The sequence below is a fragment of the Leiobunum rupestre genome, chromosome 5, assembly GCF_980474605.1.
Source record: "Leiobunum rupestre chromosome 5, qqLeiRupe1.1.hap1, whole genome shotgun sequence".
Taxonomy (NCBI): Eukaryota; Metazoa; Arthropoda; class Arachnida; order Opiliones; family Sclerosomatidae; genus Leiobunum; species Leiobunum rupestre.
The window spans coordinates 18,537,917-18,562,526 of NC_143388.1; the positions used below are offsets into that span (position 1 = coordinate 18,537,917).

Sequence of the window (24,610 nt, forward strand, 5' to 3'; positions counted from 1 at the left end):
GGAAAATTTTCCGACTTACAACACTACAGAGCAACGTATAACATAACTTGAAAATATATATTATCAGAAGTATATAGCTTAAGAGAAATTTCGAAACAAAAGTGAAATATTGAGGTTGATGTTTGTGCAAATATTTTCCATCGTTTTACTTAAGATCTTCGTTAAAATGCTTTAAAGTGACAGCTCTTCCGTCGCCGGTTTCGCTGTAATACACATCCAGGCACGAAGTCGGGTTCATTTCGCTGGTGATCTGTACGCTACCTAAGAAAGAGTTATAGGGAATATAACCTGCAAAGCAATCTTTATGGAAGACCCCCTCAATTTTTCAAATGACCCTGTACAGTGGCGCCAAACATTTTTAAAGCCAAAGGCAAGAGCGGCAAGAGCTGCAAACGTTGGTGTTCCACACCAAATACCTGAGGTTATATTCCCTTTAAAAACCATCGCTGATTCAGTGGAGTCTCCTCGTCATTGGGTTATTCGAGGCCGATGTCCAGCGAATCTGATTTGAGAGCGAGAACTTGGTCCTTTTCGTGGTGAATGATTCGATGTACAGATTTCGAATCCGATGTCGAAATATTTTCAACAATATGGTCGTCTGTTTCAAATTTCGAAAATATTTAATACACTACATGTAAATAAAAGTATTTTAATATACAGTTTGCTTCAATTTATTGGGATCAGGGCATTTTTTAAGGTTTTCCCTGATTTTTTAATTTAAAAAACGGGAAAAAGTTTTAAAAAACTACCTATTAGGATGTCAGAAATAATGTTTTATAATTAACCGCTTACCGGCAGGGCACGCTGCAATTTGTAATTGGATAAAAGACAACTTTTTCCTCTGACCCCCTATTTTTCGATTATCCAATAACAAATTACAGCTTGCCCTGGCGGTAAGCGATAAATTATGAAACATTATTTCTGATAGCCAAACACTCCTTTTGAAGACAGTGTGTCAGAATTTATAGCCCGGTGTACCTAGTAACAGAGACCATACCACCGGAGGTCTATCATCATAGTGCCCTACGCCAGCGTCCACCTAGCCCGGACAGGTGACAAAACCAGCATGAGTAGTAGTACCCTATTACTGATGGTCGCACCTTTGACGCGAGCCACTCAACCCAGCAGAAGGTGCAGCAACGGGTGGACCATTTCCCACTTCGCACACAGCAGTGGGATTAAGAGTGGATGCTGTAGCAACTCCAGCCGACATTCTACCTACGTAGGTGACTCCATAAGGCCGAGAAATAGGACCGCCGTGCCCTCTTACGGAGGTTCGCCGCACCACAGCAGGCTACCCAATCCGCCGAGGCGGCCAATTTGCAAGGACCCTCTCCGTTAGCCTGAGCCGAAACTCAGTTTCCAGCTTTACCTGACTGAAGTCGGAGGTGGAGATAGGACCATTTGACCAGAGCTATAACAGCTTCCAGTGCGCCACCGCCCTTATGGGTTACAAGAGCCGGACCCCGACCCCCCGGTAAAGCCACCAGTTATTGCACACTCTGACCCGTTAAGAGCCTCCCTTGAAGACACCCATAATCTTTTTTATTTAAATATAGTCTCGAAAAACACCCATTTTCTCTGAATTTCTTCAATAACATTCAAAGCCGTAATTATTTAAATTTCTTTGAAATAGAGAAAATTCCCAAATATTTGTGAAAAGATTGCATGAATGAACAAGAAATTTAATTATTTTAAACACACTTAGTAAAATCAATTAAAAATCATTTAAAACCTACTGAGGTTTACAAAAGAACCTTAAAGGTGCATCAAAGGAATTTGATGTTAGCCATTTTTAAACCTTACTTCTCTTTAATTTAGACCCTACGTTACTAATTTTTAGCTTTCTGCTCGGACTATCTACTGTTATCAGAAAAAAACTAAATAAATTACATTTTGTTCATGTGGTTCACTTTGGTAACCTGTAGGAGGGCTTAGGTAGAGTTTCGGGGTTTTTTTTTCAAAATTTTTCATTGCCCATTTTTCATAAAGTTGCTTATTTTCTTTCAAATATTTTTCGATTGTTCTATTGACGGCTCGCAGTAATTTATTTTTCAAGTAATTACATTTTTCTACTGTTCCTTTTAACAAATAATTCTAATGTATTAAGGTGACCACAGTGTTTTCATTAGGCATATAAACCCATTGAAAACCCACTCAAGTCATCTTAAATCAACCTGAAATTTTAGGTCTTAATCATTTTGTTGCTTAAAAACATTATAATTCCGCCAAAAACCCCTTTCAATTACAGTGTATTTTATTTACCGCGTCGGTTTATTGTTCAAGTGATAAAACAATCTAATCCCACTTTAGACCGTTGAGGTAAAAAAAGACGATAACAATCGGAAACGCTTACTAGATTAAAAGTATTAGCATTCTTCTACAAAACATTTAATCTGGTTTTTGATCAAAACTAGTTAAAGCAACAAAATTATTATTTATAATTATAAGAAAGACCTCATTTTCTTATCCCGAACCTTCTAGAAGGGACCATTGAGCGACCAAGGGGAGTAGAATTAGGGTTAATGTCCCTTTGATTAACTATGAATACACTTTTGAAAGATGGCCCAGAAAATATTTTTTAATCAACTGCTCTTTGGTCTCTTTCAATTTCGGGTTCTCGAGCCATTTTAAAATAATGCCATCCCCAATGGAGGCTAGAAAACTCGGTCAATTCAAAACGGTTTCCAACTACTTTATATTGAGATAAATATAATATTGATAATTGGGAATTAATCTTTCATTTGGTATAGTGAAAACCTCTAATAAAATGTTCGAACGATTTCAAACATTTTTCAAATGAATTAAATTAATAGTGATTCGTTAAAAAAGGTGCGCCGATGAAAGATAATGTTATGCAGTAAAGCTCTGCCGAAAAAACAAATAGTTCGAAATTTTGTTTTTAGGCACTGGTTCTTTTTATACATGCGAATTATGGATTTCAATTAAAGCAATACACTTACGTAAAACGAAGAAGTTATATTCGTAACGCTCCGAATTTATGAAACCGCTAAATTCGGATAATTGTGAAAAATAGTATTCGAAATGCGTTGTGGTTTTAAATGGTAGAGAAGATGTTTTTATTTAATTCGTTGCTATCACGTTTCCCGCGTTGAACAAACGCTTCTTTATAATAAGTTCTTATCCAAATCCTTCGTGTCGCGTTATTAATTTCAAAGGGGAGTAAAATTCCTCTGAAATTTACACATATCGTTTTTTTGGTTTTCCAAGAAAAATACATAACTGATTAAATAAATAATGCTTTTTTATTTAAGAATCGAATCCGACAGTGGGCTAATTGGATTAGGGCTATCTGAAATAAGATCTACAAAAGCAAATGAAAACTGCTTTACAAAAATGAATGAAAAAAAAAAACAAAAAATAAATTTAGGATTATAATTGCTCGGCATTGGGTTAAGAATATTAAAAGCTTCGTTTACCCCAAGGTCTAGTTTCTTGAACCAGGGCATTCGGCTAAAAGCTATTTTTAAAATTTTACGTATTAAAACTAACGATACGATACTTTTAACCTACAATAATTTGGTTTTTAACTTTTTTCTCTAAATAAATAATAACAAATTACTTTATGACAAGAGCTAGTGTTAACTAACAAGGAGACATTCCGAGGTGTAACACAACGAGTTTCTTGAAACCCTAAATTGAAATGTCTCCATAGGCAACCGTATTTCCATGGCAACCAAAAATGTTTTTGACAACAGTAAATGGAAATTTTCCCATTGAATATAACATGGGAATCTCGGTCGGGTACGTTTTGGCGCAGCCACTTCGGCGCGACCAGTATGGCTCGCCTCTTTCGACCAATTAATTTTAAGGGTACCCCCTGTAAAAAAAAATAAAAAAAATTAAAAATGCTAAAAAAAGAAAATCCATAAAATCTACGTTTCACAAAAGTGCTACGAATATTCGAGGATAAAATGTCTCACGAGTATTTTTATTAAAAGTCTCCATTCTATAAACAAAAGGTCTGTAATCTTAAATCCTATATATTTTATAAAGTATAGCTAAAACGCAATTATCATAAAAGAAATTAAACTCGACATTTCAATTCTTAAGTTTTAAAATTAGCTAACAGGGTGAACAACATTAGGCGATAGATATTATTAAAGAGTCAATGGTTTGGATATTTTGAAATGCTTATTGAACGTCGAGTTGATGTTTTTGTAGAAACAACGCGTGACGTTATACTAACGACTTCTCTCTTCGATCTCCATTTTATCAAGGCAACTCGTGATTCGGGTGTCAGTATTTATTTGATAGTTCATTTTCGCCGGTTATACTGACAAGTAAGTGGCGTTGCGGATAGGGTGCTAATGAATAATTATATAGTTATTCGTAAATGATAGAAGTCGTTAGCGTTAAAAATTCCCATTGAAGCAGAAAGATCTAATTCAACAAAAAACGCAACCACTACGCATTATCTTTGAAATCTTTACGCTACTCCTATGTGAAAGCCTAAACCTTTGTGATGGAGAATTGCGACACTGTCATTGCCTTAGCATGCCCAAACGTTTACGGAGAAACGCTCGCTTGTTTTAGTGTAATTAATGTCATTCGAATGAAATCGCTGATTCCTAATTCTTGTAACCCAAATAACAGAGGATGACGATCAACTGAAATGACTAATAAACGAAGTACGTAATGCGATATAGCTATAGACATGGAAATATTACTTAAAACTGCTACGTTTTCGTTCGAGAACAAAATGAATGTTTCAAGGTCTTCCAGCGGCCAAGTCAAAAGTTATCTGCAGAATTGAAGGCGTGCTCGCCTATGCATAGGAGTTAATGTGGGTTTGTTGGCTGACCTTCGGCGTCTTACTCCTGCTTTTTTTAAAAGCTAAAATTAACTCTCAAATAAATACTGACACCTTAATCACGAGTTGCCTTGAGTGGTCATGACCGCAAATGGAGATCGAAGAGCGAAGTCGTATAACGTCACGCGTTGTTTCTACAAAAACATCAACTTGACGTTCAAGAAGCGTTTAAAAATATCCAAACCATTGACTCTTTAATAATATCTATCGCCTAATGTTGTTCACCCTGTTAGCTAATTTTAAAATTTAAGAATTGAAATGTCGAGTTTAATTTCTTCTATGATATTTGCGTTTTAACTATACTTGTTTCAGATTATAGACATTTTGTTTATAGTATGGAGACTTTTAATTAAAATACTCGTGAGACCTTTTATCCTAGAATATTCTTAGCACTTTTGTGAAAGGTAAATTTTATGGATTTTGAATGTTGGAAAAAAACATTTAGTCGGCAGTGAAAATTTTCTTCTGTTATCCACATATCTCAAATTATTGTAGCTCTAACAATAAAGTTTCAAAATTCGAAAAACATCATCACAATTCAACCGGGTTGGATGGTTTATGAATTGTAATTAATCATAATAACATCAAACATAGCAAAAACAATGCACGTTTAATTCAATTAATCGTGTTTAGCATTTCAGATATTCGATATCTTGTCATGACAATAATACATCTATTTGAAAGATACTATTGATATGTTCGTAACTACTCGATTCTCTAATCTCCTCTTAAATAATCTGTTGTTACAAATATTCCATACAATATACTATTTTACCAATATTGAATTTAATGTGTTGAAGCGCTTGGGAACTTAGGGGAGATTATCATTTATTTTTGTTGTGCTTTTTAGGAAATCCCATATTGCAAATTAAATTTTGAAACGCAATATCTCTTGAGCCGTTGGTCTCAGTGAAAAATAAACGACACTTTCAAAATGTTAATCAACCACTCAATCGGAAAAATCTGGTTTCAGAGGCGTAGCACAAATAATTAAAAAGGGGCAAAAATGCATTTTACCATTTCTGTCGAAAATAATTTATTATTCGAAAATCTAACTAATGATATTACAGAGCTTAAAAAAACAAAATAATAAAGTTGGTTTCAAGTTTCTATCTATAAAAGGTATTGAGATATTTGAAATAAAATGCAAAACTCGTAGTAGGCAAAGAGTTATTTAACAGACTGTACAAAGCAAGTTCATGAAGTAGTTATTTTAATTACATTATCCATAATAAAAATTTCAATCATCATGTTCTTTAAAGGAAGACAAAATAAAGGTTATATTTTACCACACAGACAAATAAAATGCCATCTTAAAAACTTAATCTTTAGGTTTAATTTTTCAATCACCCTGTACGTTAACTCAGTAGGCGAACGTACTATAACGACTTAATATCAATTCTTACCGAAAGACGCGCTTTTTCAACTAGCAAACAATGTACCAAACACCCTATACCTTACCAACATTTATGCACTAAGCATTAAAAACCTAAGAATAATCAAATAAACAAGGTAAAATCCATTACAGCGTGAAGTCAATTACCCAAAGGAGATGATAAACAAGAATAAACTAAGAGTTATTTAAAATTAAGCGTTGAAACCGTAATAGTAGATTTATAGTATTTAAATATTACACAAAAAAACAGTTCTGCAAACTGAAAATAAAACGGTGTTTATTCTTATTAAATAAAGGGAAAGATATTAAAATTATTATGCGAGACTTACTTTTTATTATTGCTGTATTTCTGTGGAATTTTGATTTTTTAATTGAGATTGTTGCTTTGTAAAGAAAGTCTGGCATAATAATTTTACTATCTGTCCCTGAAAGCAGTTCTATTGAAAAGCAAAAAAACCGTTTTTTCAGTTCGTAGAACTGGTTTTTATATAATACTTATAAAAATTGGGGCTACGATACGCTGATGTGTCATTATAAATCTGATAAATAACAGTTGAATGAAATCTATCGAAATAAGTTTTTTTAACGTGACTGGAAATTTCGGTGTCTTGAGAAAACACATTTTGCTATAGTCAAAATCATTTTAATAGACTTTCTGAAACGTTTTAATGTATTTAGTACAATACCTTTTTAAATGAGCCTCAAGTGCCTTCCGCCGTAAATGGGTATGAAAATCCAAGGCTAAATTTGAATTTATGTACAAACGTTAGTTTCTGCCAATTTAGTCACGGACTTGTAACTTTTAGTTTCATTTTCCGGTTTCCGAAATGGCACTTGTCTGCGTCGTTAGGCATCCAATGCTGGTGTCAGATTTTGACTACGATAGTTAGTTTTTTCTCGAGATTCCGCTAATTAAATGAGTGTAGCTTTCACAGCCAAAACATTTAATGATTTCCTAATTAAAAGTAACTTTAATTGACTTTAAATATAGAACAGGTGGAGGATTGAAGTTCTTTAAGGCATAGGATTAACAGTAAACCTATCGGTTTAACCTATCGGTTTACTTGAATACATCCAGGGTTAATATTTGGCAGAAACTTTTGAAACTCAGTTGTATACGCCCTCTTTTTGTGGTTTCGAATACTAGATAGGAGGTAGCCTAGTCACCATTAATCAGGCTCTACAAGTCGATAGATGAGTGGTTAGTAGCTTAGCTCGTTATTATTATTATTTAGCAGAATCTAGTTTTTGGTTATGGAAAGCTTAAATTTGGTGCTATTGCTGTTGACATTCGGGAAGTCATCGTCTGCTACACTGTCGTAATCTATTTGAAGGATTTCCTGCAGTTTTGCGCACATTTTTGAGTAATATGTTTTTAACTTTTATTCCGTTTTAATAACATAATTATAAGGGTTTTATGTATTAAATTAAAATTGTGTATAAAATAAAATACATAAAAAGGTTTAGGATTTGGCAACGTTATATGCAAGTATTTTTCGACGATAAGTTGTAAGCTTTGCATCCTCAGGATAATTCCCAACGCGTATTGTATCGGTCTAGAATATATTCCTACACTTGCTCAAAGATATTATTTCTCCAAGGTGGGGGAAGAGGGCGACAAAATGCGAATTGTAAGCTTTCGTGGGGTGAATCAAATCCGAGAGTCTGACTCCCTTTTAATTCATGTTTATTTAAACTGGCTTATGTTTAAGCGCATATACATTTTTAACCTATTTGAGCATAAATTAGTTGTGGCCGATAATATATTAAAGTAAATATTATAAATAATAATGATAATATAATAATGATAATATTAAAAATAATAATGATAATATATTAATGTTAATATTAAAAATAACAATGATAGTATATTAATGTTAATATAAAAATAATTATGATAATATATTAATGTTAATATTAAAAATAATAATGATAAAATATTAATTTTAATATTAAAAATAATAATGATAAAATATATGTTTATATTAAAAATAATAATGATAAAATATCTATGTTTATATTAAAAATAATGATGATATATTAATGTAAAAATTAAACTAATAATATTAATATATCAATGACAACATTAAGAATAAAAATATTAACATATTAATGTTATTATAAAAATAATAATATAAACATATTAATGTAAATATTAAAATATTAATATTAACATATTAATGTTAGTATTAAAATATTAATATTAACATATTAATGTTAGTATCACGTATGCAGAAAACGTGTAACTTTTTTTCCGACACTATTAATATATTCTCTTGTAAAAATTCCGAAATTTTAAAAATGGTTGAATAATTATTTTATTAATGTAAACCTCTTTAAATATTTGAACCTCTTCATATAATACGTTGTTAAAATTGTTATTTTTCTTCAATTCATTGGTTCGATAGTCTTGTAAATGCAAGGAAATTTTAAAAAATTGTTAAATTATATTTAATTCCTAAGTTCTACATTCATACAAGTGTATACATTTCTAAATATTTCAAACTCCACAAACAATCAATTGTTTTATTTGTAATGTTTAACCTACGGTGTCTACAGCCTTGTTGGTTCGATAAGTAACTGTTGTTATGCACGTTAAATAAAAGCATTTCATTTCATTTCATTTCAAAATAGTATTGATATATTAATGTTAATATTGAAAATAATATTAATATATTAATGTTAATATTGAAAATAATATTAATATATTAATGTTAAAATTAAAAATAATATTAATATATTAATGCTAATGTTAAAAATAATATTAATATATTAATGTTAATATTAAAAATAATAATAATATCTTAATGTTAATATTTAAAAATCCTTCTTTTACAAGATGTTCCGATAGCTCTCCATTAATTGATCTCAAGCCGACAGTCCCCTCTTTGAACGAAAAGCGCAGATTTCATCGATGAACAGCCGTATTTTACGAGCTGTCAGCTAATACCCGGGAAAGGAGGGAACTGATTTACGAAATAATGCTAAGTAATAAATTGTCCAAATGAATTTGGCAGTATGAGACATAAAAATCAAGTAACGCGGTTCCATTTATTGTTATTTGGGTCATTTTAATGGAGATTTGCGACGGAGATAGATTTATATATACGTTCTTCTGTTTTTTTGTTAATATATGGGAAGTATTCCAGCGGGGACTTTTAAGTTGTCTTCACTCGCAATCAGTTTTTCGACATTCTTTCCTTCGATCTTACTGGATTTCGTTTTGCTAAAAAAGTCTAGATATTTTTTCATTTTAAATACACAGTAAAATAATAAAATGAAGTAAATTAAATAAATATTATTTTTATTAAAAAAAAGAGTATAGAATTCCATATTTATGGATGATCACAGAATTTTAAATTTCTGACACCAGGTTTATCAAAAGCTATGGGTTGAAATGAAGTCGTTGAATGTGTAAGAAGTTGATTTTTCAATTTGGAATATACTCCCTTTAAAGAAACGTATAAGAAAGCCCTAATGTGTAAAAGCTCTTAACACCCTTTTAATTGTAGTATCTTCCAACAAATAATAGCCTCTATTGATATGTACACTTCAGGCATCGACCAAGCATTTGGAAAAATTAGATCTTTAATCACCCCTGGACCAACAATCAAGAAAGACTCATTGTCCTCTCACAAAATATGTGGAATCGCGATTTATTTAAGTTCATTTCAAACAAACTTGGTGTCGCTACCATAACTTTCCAATGACCTCACGGAAGGATAGTTGGATGACATTCTTAAAGTACTTCGAAGCGGCTAACATATTGCAAAGTGTTCAACAGCAGCGCTTACGGCTTAGACTACGCCATGTCGTGAAACTCGGAGGTTTGAGTTTGTTTGAGTTGATTTTTGGTCTATGGCTCGTGAGAAGGGCTGGACAAAATTGAATAACTTTTTCCGAAAGAATCGAGGTTTTATTTTTAAATAAATGTTGAAAAATAGTTTAAAAAAATATGAAAATAACGTATAAAAGGCTGAGCATCTTTTCGAACTTGTGATAATTCTTTTTTAATAAACGAAAGCGTTAAGTTGTTATTTGTGCACCTCGATTTTAACAAACAGGCCTCGATTTCCAAGTGGAAGCAAGTGGCTCAGAAAGTGACCACGACGAAGTCCACGTTCGATAAGAAGGCAAAGGATAAGGTTAGAATACGAATAAGCTGTCTTGAGAGTTTTATATGAAAACTAATTCGTATTTTCTTGGTGGTCTATTTAGGACTATTTCAAGTGCAGTACCAGTATCAACCAAAGCGTCGAATTTGAGCGCCTTCTACAAAATAATGTAAATCCAGACGAATAAATAATAATTTAATTTAAAAAATATTAGGGAGATTCGCTCTTGCAGAATACTACCTTGGCTCCAAATTGAACTATAATTCAAATCTATTCCAAGTAATTGTCAAGGTGAATAAGACACAATATTCAAAATTGATCCACAACAATGGGAATGACAAATCTTCGTGAGCTAGGGATCCTCTAAGCAGACGGCGCCTGTTATTCTTTTGGTAGCCTTGACAGAGATTTATTTTATTTGTAGTCTTGGCAGCATGGGTGACTGAAAGTAGCAACAGTTCCCTACTTTTAGTTGGTTAAATAATCCCTAAAAAAGTAATTTTTAAACCTCGCATCAACCTAAGCCAAATCTAATCTAATCCAATCTTGAACTAAATTAATCAAAGCAGTGCGGAAAATCTAGATCTAACCATCTAGGAGAAGAATTAAGATGACGTAATGCTCAGCCAATTAAATCGAGAAATTTTTTGTAATTTCTTTTACAAGTATTTGTTCCAATGGTAGTCTTAACAACGCGTTTGTATAAGTGCAACTAGATTGATCACTCAAATCAACCCCGAACTAATTGCAACAAATTAAAATATTTAACTTTAATAAGAAAATCGTCAAACAAGGGGTTCCGATTTTCGAACTCTGCGGGAAATTCGTCCGGTACTTGTGCTCCGATTCGTCAAAGTTCGGAGGGTCGAGTTCAGACAGCGTATCGAGCCTGGAGAAACTCATCTTGGAGCCTCAATTTCCCACGTTCCCTTTAGAATCTGCGGATAGGGTATCAAGCAATCGGGTCTCGCTTTCAACTGGACTATCGCCGCATCGCCAAAGGAGCAAATTCAACGACGACCCTGTCAAATCGGTCAAGAAAAAGCCCTTCAACCAAAGCGATCAGCAACGGCTTAAGAAAATTGAGCAGAGTTGTCCGAGAATTCATTACATCTCAGCTGCGGTTTTCGGAAGAGCTACAAACGGAAGATCACGTACTGAACATCATGTTTGTTAACGTTTTAACCATAATTAAAATTTTAACGTTTGTACATTACCTTCGATATTACAAACTATACTATTAAAGTCGTTAAGAACGCCAGTTACGTACGTATCTGCACATTTTGGAATCATTAACTCAATATTCCAAAGGAAAAATTCTGAATACAGGTCATGATACAATAGCAACTGAAATGCCAGTGAACCTATAGACTCGTCTCTGCTGGATGTCCGTTAAGACTTCTCAAATCCGAAACCAATCCTTTCAGATCGGATGCGAATTGAGTATGGGATAGATTTTCTTCAAATAAAAAAATACGCATTTGTTGAAAGGATTTTTATGTACAAATCTTAATTTTCATGAGCAAGATCAGTGCCGGGTCATTAAATAAGGAAAATATCAATTTGGATTTGGCCATAGGTCACGTGGCTATCTCCGTGGCCAACGCGTTGAGGGAGGTCGAACGAGAAGTCAGAGGCTCGCCGTCAAGTGTCAAACGGGTAATTGACAAAGAAGTCGACTCCTGCTTTAATTTGGAAAATCCCGTTAATGATAAGGTGGTGGTTCGTTTGCCAACAAGTCGCCCAACCGTCAAACCTCAACGCAAGTCCATGGCCCCTCCGGTCAAATCAGTCGACAGCGTCGTGGTCAAGTTATTTTTATAATAATTGTCACCTAGAATTTAATTAAATTTCACGTTTTTTACAATTTGATGTATTTTTAATATTTTTCTAAAATAAAATTATATATTGAATTAGTCTATCCAAAAATTGTATCTACAAATTGAACTATTCTAATTTACGTTCTATCATAAGTTTATCTCTTAAAAGAGAAGTAGCCACCTAGGTCATTAAAAAGAACGGTTGTGGCGGCTAAAATGAATATTCTTAATCATTATGTGGGCCATTATAACGGTTTATTTATGTTTTGTATTAAGTATTGAGTACGGAGCTGTTAGATTTACAGAAAAATTAAATGCGAAAAAATTTGAGGAAACATTTCTGGATAGTGGAAAATTTTCCGCAAATCGGAAAAATAACAAATTTAAACGTATATTACTTTTTAAGAGTTTTTATTCTAAATTAATCTAAAGGTTTAGTTTTACTTTTGGATTAAAAAAATGAGCCGAAAATGCCGCGAAATTTAAATTTGCGAAAAATATTAGGCTTGTCGTGGAATAAAAACCTTTTTTTTCTTTTGTTTTTGGAAAAAACTGAATATTTTCCGGAAAAAATGCCTAAGTGATTTTATGGAAACTTTTCCGACTTACATCACTAATTGAATATATTAAATATCTGAATGAAATCGACCTTCAGGATTGCCATTAAGTAAATGCAAAATAACAGATACTTTTTCTACTGTAACCAGGTGCAAATAACGTATAAAAACAGTAAGAGCTCAAGTTACAGAATAATAATAAGTATGACAGCAGTTTCTTATTGTTTTAATGCTATAATTTCCTGACCGAACCTATTTATTTTAGACATTAACACTTTCATTCGCGCTCGAACTGAATAGTATAGTTTCATCCTTGGTAGTAGAATATTTGGCGTTGGTTATACAGGCGGTAAAATATTTATTTATTATTAAGTGTAAATCTTAAAGATTCTGTGAGCTATCTAGATATGGGACAACCGTTAAAGGTTGTGGTGTGCAATGGGTTTGGAAATTACCAAAAACATTATCGTCTTTGAATATGAGTAGGTCGTAAAAAAATATTACCATTTTTATTATTCAAAAGTTCACAGATTATAAACATTTGCTTTAACTATCAAAATAAACACAATGGATATATTCTAAGTGACTGTTTAAACCTGGAAATATCATTTATGAATGTGTTTTTATCTTGGTTTTTGCAAAATAAATATTGTAAATTCCAAAAGTCATCACTGGTTGGAAAATTGTGGTTACTATCTATATTATTGTTTTCAATGGGAATGCATTCGTTTAACGCTTTTTCGCCATAGCCTACGACCTAAAAATATTTTTAGTAATAAGAAATTTAAGAACATTAAAAACGCAACTAAATCTTTACCTGAACGCTTAATTTTCTGTAGGAATTCTTGTCAAGCACTTTTAAGGCCCAATCTTTAAACTCTCGCAGTTGGAGTTTTTTCAGGGTTTCAATTCGTCGTTTATTTCTTTCAAACATGAAAATCACGTCCCTTATTTCTGCCCAATTCCGACTGGCTTCACTGGCCATGTTCAAATCCGCGCCATTGACCCCTTTAATCAGTGACGTCACTCTTTTGTCAAATTCCGTTTCATCTAGAGATTTTATTTGCTCTCCGAAATCGTTCAAGAAAGCTTCAATCCGACTATCCAAATAAGAACATCTGTAGAGAAAGAGTTTATGAATAAATAACACAAAATTATTTTTCTTCTGCTGCGAATGATTATCATGGTATAAGGCAACGAATCGTAATAGGGTTTTCAATTAACAACAAATATTTTAAAAAATATCAACCCAAATTTATCTGCTGGACTTCTTAGAGTTACAGAGAATGCAAGGATGCCATTGGTTGCATGGCTATCCGAACCGACGAAATACCCCAGTTGTTCGACGGTCCTCAACGTATTGAAACAGGGCTCATTCATAATTTCCTAAAACATATAACTTAAGAATTGCTTTAAAATATTCATATTATTTTACCGTTAGTAAATCAAGCAGTGTGCAGTGGTAAACGGATCCAGGCCCTAATTGGTAATAGTTGGTGATGGTCGAGTTGGAATCATCTTTGTTAAATGATTTCACTCGTAATACATTCTGGCCAAGTGGAACCTCCATTGATCTTGGCTGTCCACGATTGAAACAAGTTTTAGTGCCACATAAACTGGAAAAGCTTTTAAATTAAAAATACTTCGTGTATCATTCCAGGCATGACAGGGCTATACTTCAATTTATCTTCAATCATTTTTCCTATTTTTAATGCTTCCTAGCAATATTTAGTTACTTTAATAGAACTCACAAAGTGTCAAACAATTGAAATCGTACTTCAGGAGTTAAATTACCATGGACCATTACTTCGCAGAATAAATGGCTAAAATATTGTTTTAAATGTGCATGTAAATCTTGAAGCGATATTCTATCCAGCAAATTTAGCTTCTGGAATAGAGTCCAGTCACGATATCTAATAAGATTAAGCCCCAAATGGTCACAAAGAAATGAATTGTCGATCAAACAGTTTTTAAATGCTCTTGTTAAAGTTTTTTTTGCACTTCGAAACTTTTCCTCAGACGACTGAAAATTGACCATATAACCTAAAATTGATGACAAAAGCAACTGAAAAATATAATTTTATTGAAAAACTTAAATTCAAATAATTATTTGGTTGCATACCGGTAATTTTTGATTGAAGCTTGACAGGGTGATCACGACACCAGTGTCTTCATCGTCAATCTTGTAGCCTAGAGCTGCTATTTCAGCTGAATACAGTTCCGAGGCTAGTTCGTGATTGGTAAGAAATATGAAAAAGTCACAGAGCAAAGAGCTAAACGTTGAGAAACACACATTAAAAAAAGAAAATTATTTTAAATTTTAGGATCTAATTTTGCTCTCTCGATGAGCGAAGGCGCCACCTATCACTTGAAGAACACCATAATGGGTCTTACAGAGATCAAATTGAAAACCTCTGGTGTGGTTTCTTGCTTGCGCACATCGAGAGAACCTAACAATAAACCTGAATGCGACACACTTTATCGGAGAGCTTTGAAATACGGGCGATTTGAGATAGACATAAATGTAGCCCTTGGGAACGTGAAACTTCAGATCTTTCTTGTACCACAATCTCATGTTTTTGTTGTCTATTAGCTTTTGTGGAATCTATAGTAAAATAGGGTGAAAGACAATTGTAATTTTTCCACTTGGGAATTATCTTAGTTACGTAAAAGACAACCCAGAGTTTAAACAAAATCGGTGATAAACCTCTCGGGTAGTATCTATTATAAAAAGAGGAACTAAGTTTCATGCTTCAATTCATTTTAATCTATTGTACCCGGTTTTGGTAGCTATTATATTTTTGTAGACCCATAACACAGTACGTTACAGTTGGGCATTATCAATTTGCATTATAATCGTATGGAGATGTTTATCGAGTGTACACTCAGTTTCCAGATAAAAATATGAACTGTTGTAGTTAGGAATAACATTAGGATCTAATTTAGTAGCGTAGGAATTGAATTTGTACCAATTTTTTTAACTCTCGACTTTGAACGAAATCGGTGATTTACAATAAGTATGAAGTTTATTCTATTCGGTGATTTATACCTCCTTGTAAGATTCACAAAAACAATTTGAGTAACGCTATTCTGTCCACTCCTTTCGCGCACCTGTAGTGCCTTCTAGGAGCAACAAACTCTGCACCCCACACAAGGAGAACGCCACCCTTCAAAAGTCGTCATTTGCTTCTGGACATTTTCCATTGGTTAGACGACTTAGCACTGTAACAAATTACTTATATTTAAAAACCCTTCTCACAATTTTACCTATAAATATCCAAACTTTTATTTTTGACATTTTCAATCCTTTAAAATAAAAATGTGGGCATTCCCTTTTTCCGAAGAATAAGTTTCGCGGAGTGTTTCTTTTGTTTTAAAGGTCTCGGTTTGACCATGCTAAAATAAGTCTCCCGAGACAAAAGACTGTTCGAGATGTGTCGTGATAACCACTAGGACTATTTCCGTTAATCTGGAGCTTCAAGGGCAGCTTAATGCTTCACCATGCCGTCACCGCTTATGTAGTCGCCGAAGGAATTTCGCCTTGGTACCGGTACCGTAAGTCGACACGCTACCTACTAAAAACTAAAAGGGGTTAACCAGCCTTCGCATTTATAATATTGATCATTGTTTATTGTATTATTGTTTCCCCTTTAATTAATGTTTTCCCCCTAATTTTAGTTTTTATTTCATTAAATGTTTTGGATCCTAGAGACCAGCCTGTTTAATATTATTTACTTAAGCCTAATGACGACTCATTTAATTTTAATTATCCCCTAGACAACGTTTTCATTTAACTTAACTTACCCTATGTTTTAACTTTAGTCGTAATATTAATGTTTAATATATCTCTCTGAATAATATAGTAAAAAGTGTCTCAGCACCTCCTGCCATCGTAAGTGGAAAATTCGGAAATTGTCTTCTCCCTGTCCGTAAAACGTTCAATGAAATTTTTACACAACACTGCATTAGCGTGTTTAAAGGCTAGCTGCGTTCTCCTAGTGTTTGTTGCTCCTAGGTGCCTTAAGCAGTTTTGTAATTTGTAATAACGAATAAAATTATATATTTACGGGAAATTCCAGATTGGTTTTCCTGAACTCAAAATCAGTGGCTGCAAATAGAAGAATAATAAAAAATAAATAAAGATCAGTAAGTTTTATTTCAGACGTCAATAATGTACTTATATACGGGTTTGGTTCTGGCAAAAATAGCTCTTCATTTGGCGGTGGATCTGCAAATGTTAATAACTTCTTATAAATAAAGTAAATTTACTCCCTTAGTTCGGGACCAAAAGTTTCCTCCGAAAGGTTCTAATTTTTATTTGACACTAATTTAACCTCGAATTTAACTAAATATACACCGTGAACTACTGGTAGTGGTTTTTGCATTTGGGATGCTTTTAATTACTTTTTCCACGTCAGTTTGCTCTTATTTGTAATTTGCCAAGTCATTCTTTTATCATAGTGGTGTGCCTTATAATATTTGTAATATAGTTTGAACAATCCGTTATTCTCCAGGCAATTAACTTACGATCATCAATCTTTTTAAAATTACTTCTTCTATTTTTACACTATCCTTAAAGCTCCGGCGAAGCGAATAATTATCATCTGATGTGTGCAGCACCGCATTACTAGTTTTCCCGTTTCCTAGGCCAAGTCTTTAAACCAGGCCTCATTGTAAATAACTGAATGAAACCGAACTTAATAGACTTGGTCTTCGAAAGTTTGGGCCCTGCGCAATTGCGCTTATAGCCTAGTTAGTAACCTGGCCTGGAATTTATAAAGAAATGACACAAAGCAATACGTAAATACCTTTCCATAAACGAAGCCATTCCTTGGGAATATCTGTAACGATATTTTTCTAATATTATTTTTTTAATTAGGTCAGAAATCAATATTAAGCACTTTCTGGATCAAGTATGAAAGCTCCACTGTAAAACTATGTAACTGTGGTGAACACTGTTAAAAATTACCGTAGCTTCCTGTTAAATTACCGTTAAAGTTTTACAGGTAAATTCCAATACCAACTTTTTCCGTAATAGTAAATAGATATTTACTGTACGCAACAGCTTTAGTCCTGTTATTCGATTTACCGTAATATATTTACTAAATTTTCCGTTATGAACAATCGTTCTGCGGTGAGGTGGCGCGATTTGGAATTTTCTCTAACAAGGAGACATCCCGAAGTGTAACCCACCGATTTTGTTCAAACTCGGGGGATTGGTAGACGTTCATGAATCATGAAAAATCCTAAAGGGAATTTATTCAATGGGCAACCGTTTTGCCATTTTGACAACACAAAATATTAAATTTTCCCATTGAAAATAACATGGGATTTTGACTTAAAATTGATCAAATGTTGATCAATTTTGATGTTTGTATTGTCAATTTTTATTTCTTTTTTCTTTTTTTTTGCATTTTCGAAGTTTTGAAATTTGTTTAAATTTTTCACAGGGGGGGGGGGGGGCTAGGAATCGGTCAGAATCCCATGTTATTTTCAATGGAAAAATTTCCATTTTTCTTTGCCATGGCAAAACGGTTGCCCATTGAATAAATTCCCTTTAGGATTTTTCATCATACATGAACGTCTACCAATCCCCCGAGTTTGAACAAAATCGGTGGGTTACACTTCGGGATGTCTCCTTGTAAGGGACAAATGTCGAATGTTAGGGCTAGTGATAGTAGGATGTCAATACTTCCAAAGTAAGTAAGCCTAAATATTACTTAATTATTCAATAACGAAATCTAAATAGTTATGATTTGATAAAGGCTAAACTGAAACTACTCCAAGTTCCAACCCGGGCCAAATTGCCTCATTATCTTCTCGGGTGGTGGTCTTTGGCGGCGTTAGGGCTATTTGTAGTAGGAAGTCAATACATCCAAAGTAAGTTAACGTAAATTTAAATAAATCGGCTTGTTGTTGTAGGAAGTCAAAACAAGTAAGTTAACCTTAATTTCAATTAATTGATTAATGGCGAAATCTATTATTTCTTATTATGATTTGATAAAGGCTAAAACTAAAACTCCTCCATTACAAATGGCCTCACTATTTTCTCGGATGGCGCTTTTTGGCTGCTTAAGGGATAGTTTTAGTTAGAAGTCAATATATCTAAAGAAAGTAAGCCTTAGTTTCAATTAATTTATAGCGAAATTTATTTTTTATTATGATTTTATAAAAACCAAAACTGAAACTCCACCTCATTAACTTCTCGGATGACATTCTTTTGCGGCATAAGGGCTTTTCGAATAGGGTCTTATGCTTTGTAATTTTCTACGAAAACTTATTAATCATTAAGTAGAATACAGTTAGATAAAGAGCAGTCTATCAGTCAAGTAGACAAATTCATTTATTAAAAAGGAAGTCAATACACATAAATAAGTAATCGATATTTTAACTACCCCAGTAGCACATAGGCGCCGAAATACAGTTGGTTAAGAGTCCATGTGTCGGGTAAGAGTCCAAAGTTTGTAGACGGTAAAAATTACAATTGGCCGACTGTTCAAATAACTGTCGGCGGTATACTTGTTTCGGGCCTGATTACCGACAGTCGGCCGACCGTTGCATTAAAGGTCTCTTTGTAGATGGTAAAAATTACAATTGGCCGACTGTTCAAATAACTGTCGGCGGTATACTTGTTTCGGGCCTGATTACCGACAGTCGGCCGACCGTTGCATTAAAGGTCTCTTTGTAGATGGTAAAAATTACAATTGGCCGACTAACTGTCGGTGGTATACTTGTTTCGGGCCTGATTACCGACAGTCGGCCGACCGTTGCATTAAAGGTCTCTTTGTAGACGTTAAAAATTACAATTGGCCGACTAACTGTCGGTGGTATACTTGTTTCGGGCCTGATTCCCGACAGTCGGCCGGCCGTTGCATTAAAGGTCTCTTTGTAGACGTTAAAAATTACAATTGGCCGACTGTTCAAATAACTGTCGGTGGTATACTTGTTTCGGGCCTGTTTACCGACAGTTGGCCGACCGTTGCATTTAAGGTCTCTAATAACCTCAATTAGGTTTATACAGCCGACAGTCGGTCGATTCTGGTCGCGAACATCTTATTTTTAATTTAGTTAGCTAACGGCTGGCCGAGAGATTTACAAAGTGCCTCTCTCTATTCTTAAATGTCTACAATGTTTGTTTTTCTGCTTCCCCGTGCGTAGAGTAAATTTTACGAACTGTAGCCGTCTACTGACCAAAATATAAAATAGTTATTTCATAACAATCACTATAGTAATGCTTAAGCATAGGCTTAACAGACGACTGATACGCAGTGTACCCCCTTAGCAGACGCTATAACTACAGCGTTGCTGCGCCACCTAGCAGCGTGGGAAATAAGGCAAATGACCAGTTTAAAAATTGCTCGGAGCAGTTTATTAATTAAATTGGAGGGGGGTTAGTTAATTCGAGGTGTTTTATATTTTTGTTAGTAATTTGTAAAATACTAAGTTATAAGTTTGTACACTTCAATTTGAATTCACCCTAATGAAAACGGTTAAAAGTTAAAACACGATATTCTAATGTAGCAGACGGCGTTCACTGGTCCAAGGTTAGTAAATCTTAGTAATAAAAGGTTGCCTCGATACGCTGTGGTTGCTAAGGGCTAAGGCTGGCTACTTCGTTGCTAACGCAAAACATGACGTCACTGAGATGAGATCCTATTGAAAATCAATGGGATCTCATCTGGGTGACGTCAGCAACAGACGAATTTTTGAGGCAATCTACTAATTCTTTCAAACCGTTTCTCGTTCGAGACCCCGTTGGTCAAGGTCCAGTTTATTTATTCTAAGCCAGGGGGGGGGGTCACAGGTCACATGTCCACTTTCAGAAAAATCCTTATTTCCCACCCTGCCACCTAGACTAGTTTCGGTTAACCAGGATAGGAAGGGAGGCGAAGTAGGAGGAATGAACGCGCCTTCATCCTTGTAAGACGTGTAAATTACGGTAAGAAGACGGCCGCTACGCCAAGGGGGTCTCATGTACGAAAAAATGCATATTGGCCGAACCAGGTGACGTCACCTGTAACTTTGAGAAGGCTAGCATTTTCCGAACCAGTGATGTAGAAGGCCGAGTAACATACCTAGAATCGGAAGACGCGTAGACCAAAACCCCCTTATCGAGGCAACTTTTTCTAGTTTAAATTTTACCAACCTTGCACTACCCCTGTAGCACAAAGAGTCGATTTAGGGTCGGGCTTGAGTCGAAAAGCCGCTTTTGGGTCCTGGTCCAAATACCGACTCTAAAAGTCTTAAACATTTTTTAGATAATTCCGCGTAAGTACGTTTTTGGTCGCTTTTAAAGTCGGTATGGTGACCTTTCATTTTGGACCACTTATCGAGTCAATAAGTCTTATCATTGGAACTATTTAGCATCGGAACGCCGACCTTACATTGTAATAGTTGTCGTGACTTGTAAAAAACATGACATATTTATAGCCCGACCAACGACCAACTTGCCCTGTAGCACAAAGAGTCACTTTTGGGTCCTGGTCCATATCACAACTCTAAAAATCCTAAACGTTTTTGAGATCATTCCGCGTAAGTATGTTTTTGGTCGCTTTTAAAGTCGGTATGGCGACCCAACATTTTGTACCACTTGCCGACTCAATAAGTCTTATCATTGGAACTATGTAGAGTCCGAACACTGACCTTAAATAGCTGTCGTGACTAGAAAACGACATGAAACATTTATAGCCCAACCAACGGTCGACTTATATCCGACATTTTATTGGCCAATTAATCGCGCAAAACTGTGTAAGTTTGCGATTTAATAAAACAAATTAAAATATTTTTTAAATTATTTCTTTTCTGTACTCTATTTTTTCCAAAAATATCATATATTCAGTCTGCAAATGTTTGCTTTTTTAAAAATTTCTCAACTCGAGTAGTTTACATTCATATAATTAAATATGTTAGGTGAGATATTATTAATGAAGATTTATTTTTTCCTTTTTCTAAATCCCAAGAAAATACGGAACTCCGCACCATAGATTCGAGAGCTTTCTGATTGACGGATATGTAGGGAAGTGATTACCCACTTCCGTGGCCTCCAAAAAATCGGCTTCCATCAGTTATTCATTAATTGTTTCACTACCGTTCATGAGACTGTACCAACTATATATATAGGAAATGTGGTCGGGTGGGTATCCGAAACGCGGTCGGGTATGAATCCGAAACGCGGTCGGGTATGTATCCGAAACGGGGTCGGGTATGAATCCGAAACCGGGTCGTGTATGTAACCGAATTAGGGTCGGGTAAGGATCCGAAATTGGGTCGGGTATGAATCCGTTATTTGGTCGGGGAAGAATCCTAATGGTTCCGAAATGGGGTCGGGTATTAATCCGTTATGGTGTCGGATGTGTATCCAAAACGGGGTCGGGTATGAATCCGAAATGGAGTCGGGTATCATTGCAATATTGAGTCATAATACCTACCCATTGTTAGTCGGAAAGTAATTTCTTTGCGGTAAAAATATTTTCCCCGACTGTAATTCGGAAGGACATAGTACCAGTCAAAAGAGTAGTTTCCCGACTGTATTTTGGAAAAGAAATAGTCGCCGTCAAACAGTCGGCCCAACCGAAAATCGGCGCCGTCGGGCAAGCGACAATTGCTACTGGGGTATTTAATGTAGGGCAAAATTTAAAATTTATTATGATTTTATAAAGGCCGAAACTGAAACTTCTTTAACCCAAATAGCCTCTTCATCTAACTTATTTATCCAGAACGATGATGATGAAGAACCACCCAGCCAAACCCAGGAAGAAAATCCAAAGGCATTGCAAAAAAAAATTAACTGTTGCGTACATGTACCAAAAGGTGGAACTATATTGCCAGTTTCTCAAAGCCGACTAGTGAAGATTCTTCACGTACCAGTTCATTTTATGTCGTTCTTGATGAAGATAGAAAATAACTCTTAATAAAACTCATTTCTGAAACATAAACCCTTGATTGTTTTTCTTAACTACACGATTAAAAGACTTAAACAACGAAATCAACTTCCTGCTGTCAGAATATTAAGGTTATATTTGAAAATTACCGTAAAAGCAATTAATAATAATAAATAATAATAATAATCAGCTAGGCTAATACCCAAGGCACCACCTTAGGCCTAAGTGATCAAGTGACTTTTAAAGACATAATTTCCGGTGGCCGGGTTACAATGCGTAGGAGGGTGGTGGCAAGCCCTGCATGCCACGAAATCGAGCCAACAGCTCCCTACACTAACTATTACCGTTAACCTCGACAAGTTTTTATGGAAGGGGAAACCGAAGAACTCGGGGGAAAACCCCTTTAACCAGTGGGGAGAGAACTTGCCAACTCAACGCAGAAGGAGTTGTTCCGAGTTTTCACCCAGTGCCACAAGCTGGGATCGAACCCGGCTCCTCTTGCTGCGAGGCGAAAGTGCTAAGATTTATGTTGGAAAAAAATCAACTTGCAATATAATGTTAATTGTACTTTATATTTATCGTCCCTAGAACAGATTTTTACTTGCTTAGTTTTACAGGAAAAATTACCTGTAATTTTACAGGAACTATCCTGGTAATTTTCTGCCAGGTATATTCCTGTAAAATATACAACAATTTTTAAAAGTGAACGAGTACTAATTTCCCCCGCATTGTAGTCTTAAACGGTGGTCTGATCGTAGCGTATGCTTGGTCAGAAGGATTTTGGGTCAGGGTTCAAATACTTACCAGGACGATTCTAAAAAAGGTTTGTATCTACTAACTGTAATTTTAAATCCGTAAAATATAACGTGTTTTTTTACTTTTTTTAACTTTTGTTTTTAAATATTGTGTTTCTATATCAAAGATGTTCCTTCTAGCACTAGTATTTGATCCTGCCTCATTACTTTAGACAATCGCTTAGGCTACGATATAGATGGGAATCAGCAGAAATCACCACAAGTTAAAGGGGCTTTCTCCATGTTCTTCGGTTTCCCCTTTCCAAATAAACTTGTTGGGGTTAGTCGTGTAGGAGCTTTGGCCTCACGTCGCATGAAGGGCTTGCTACCACCCTCCTACGCATTGTAATCCGGCCACGTGAATTAATGGCATTAAAAGTTGCTAAAAGTCTTGGGCCTTAAGTCTTACCCCAGCTAGTTAATAGTGCAATTCTGTTGTTCTCAATTTTTAACATGGTGGTTATGACAGCTTACAAACATTTCTTCGAGAGGCTCATATATATTCGGATACTGTGTATGAAAAATGCCTACCTTCTTTGCAGTAAGGTACTTGCATCCATTTTTCCGTTAGGTCACAAGGATTGCCATTTTCATACAAACAAGACAATATCAAGAGGTTGCAATTATCGGGTCGGAGAGAGTCTAAGCATTCTCTGATGAGATTCTCGTCATAATTCGAGTATAGCGCCCTCCCTCTCAATAAATCTTGCGGTTCAAAATAAAGCAGGCTATTACACAGGGCAGAAACTGAACTTACAGAATTTTCCTGGTTGTAAACGGTAAATTAAAAATTTTTACCAATCAAAAAAATTAAATATATTAAAAACTGACTTCATCTTTCCATCTAAAGTTGAAATCGGCCACTTTCTGCATCTCATCAAAAATGCTTCTCTGAGGTCCAATTCTTTTCAGAAAAAATAAATACTGAAAAACAACTAACAAAACATCGTCCAGGTGATTCATCCCGTCTTCTGACAAACTTATGGTTATTGCGAATATTGTTGTTAAACAGCTGCTGTTATCGGTTTCACTTGACAGACCAAGAGCCCAAAGTCTGTTAAAATCACGAACAAAATCGATATAGTTATGAACATTATTTATATTTATCTAATAATTTAAATTCAAACCTCTTCTTGAGAAAATTAAGAATACTGCCTTGACCTTCGTGACCAACCAGAAATCCAATGACGCCTAATGGATCTTCTCTAGCAAT

General features: G+C 34.7%; 1 protein-coding gene across 1 annotated transcript; it reads right to left on the reverse strand.

Moving 5' to 3' along the window:
- Nucleotides 1-13,251: 13,251 nt before the first annotated feature.
- Nucleotides 13,252-24,596, reverse strand: LOC149943713 (nardilysin-like). The gene is made up of 14 exons (XM_090175660.1): nt 24,525-24,596; nt 24,229-24,451; nt 23,929-24,163; nt 17,531-17,563; nt 16,900-16,950; nt 16,790-16,830; nt 15,200-15,327; nt 14,845-14,995; nt 14,500-14,787; nt 14,366-14,440; nt 14,158-14,301; nt 13,972-14,108; nt 13,540-13,840; nt 13,252-13,479 (listed from the first exon to the last, which is right to left on the reverse strand). The coding sequence occupies exons 2-14, from the start codon at nt 24,358-24,360 to the stop codon at nt 13,276-13,278; spliced, it is 1,920 nt and encodes a 639-aa protein (XP_090031786.1). The 5' UTR covers nt 24,361-24,451; nt 24,525-24,596; the 3' UTR covers nt 13,252-13,275.
- Nucleotides 24,597-24,610: the final 14 nt, after the last annotated feature.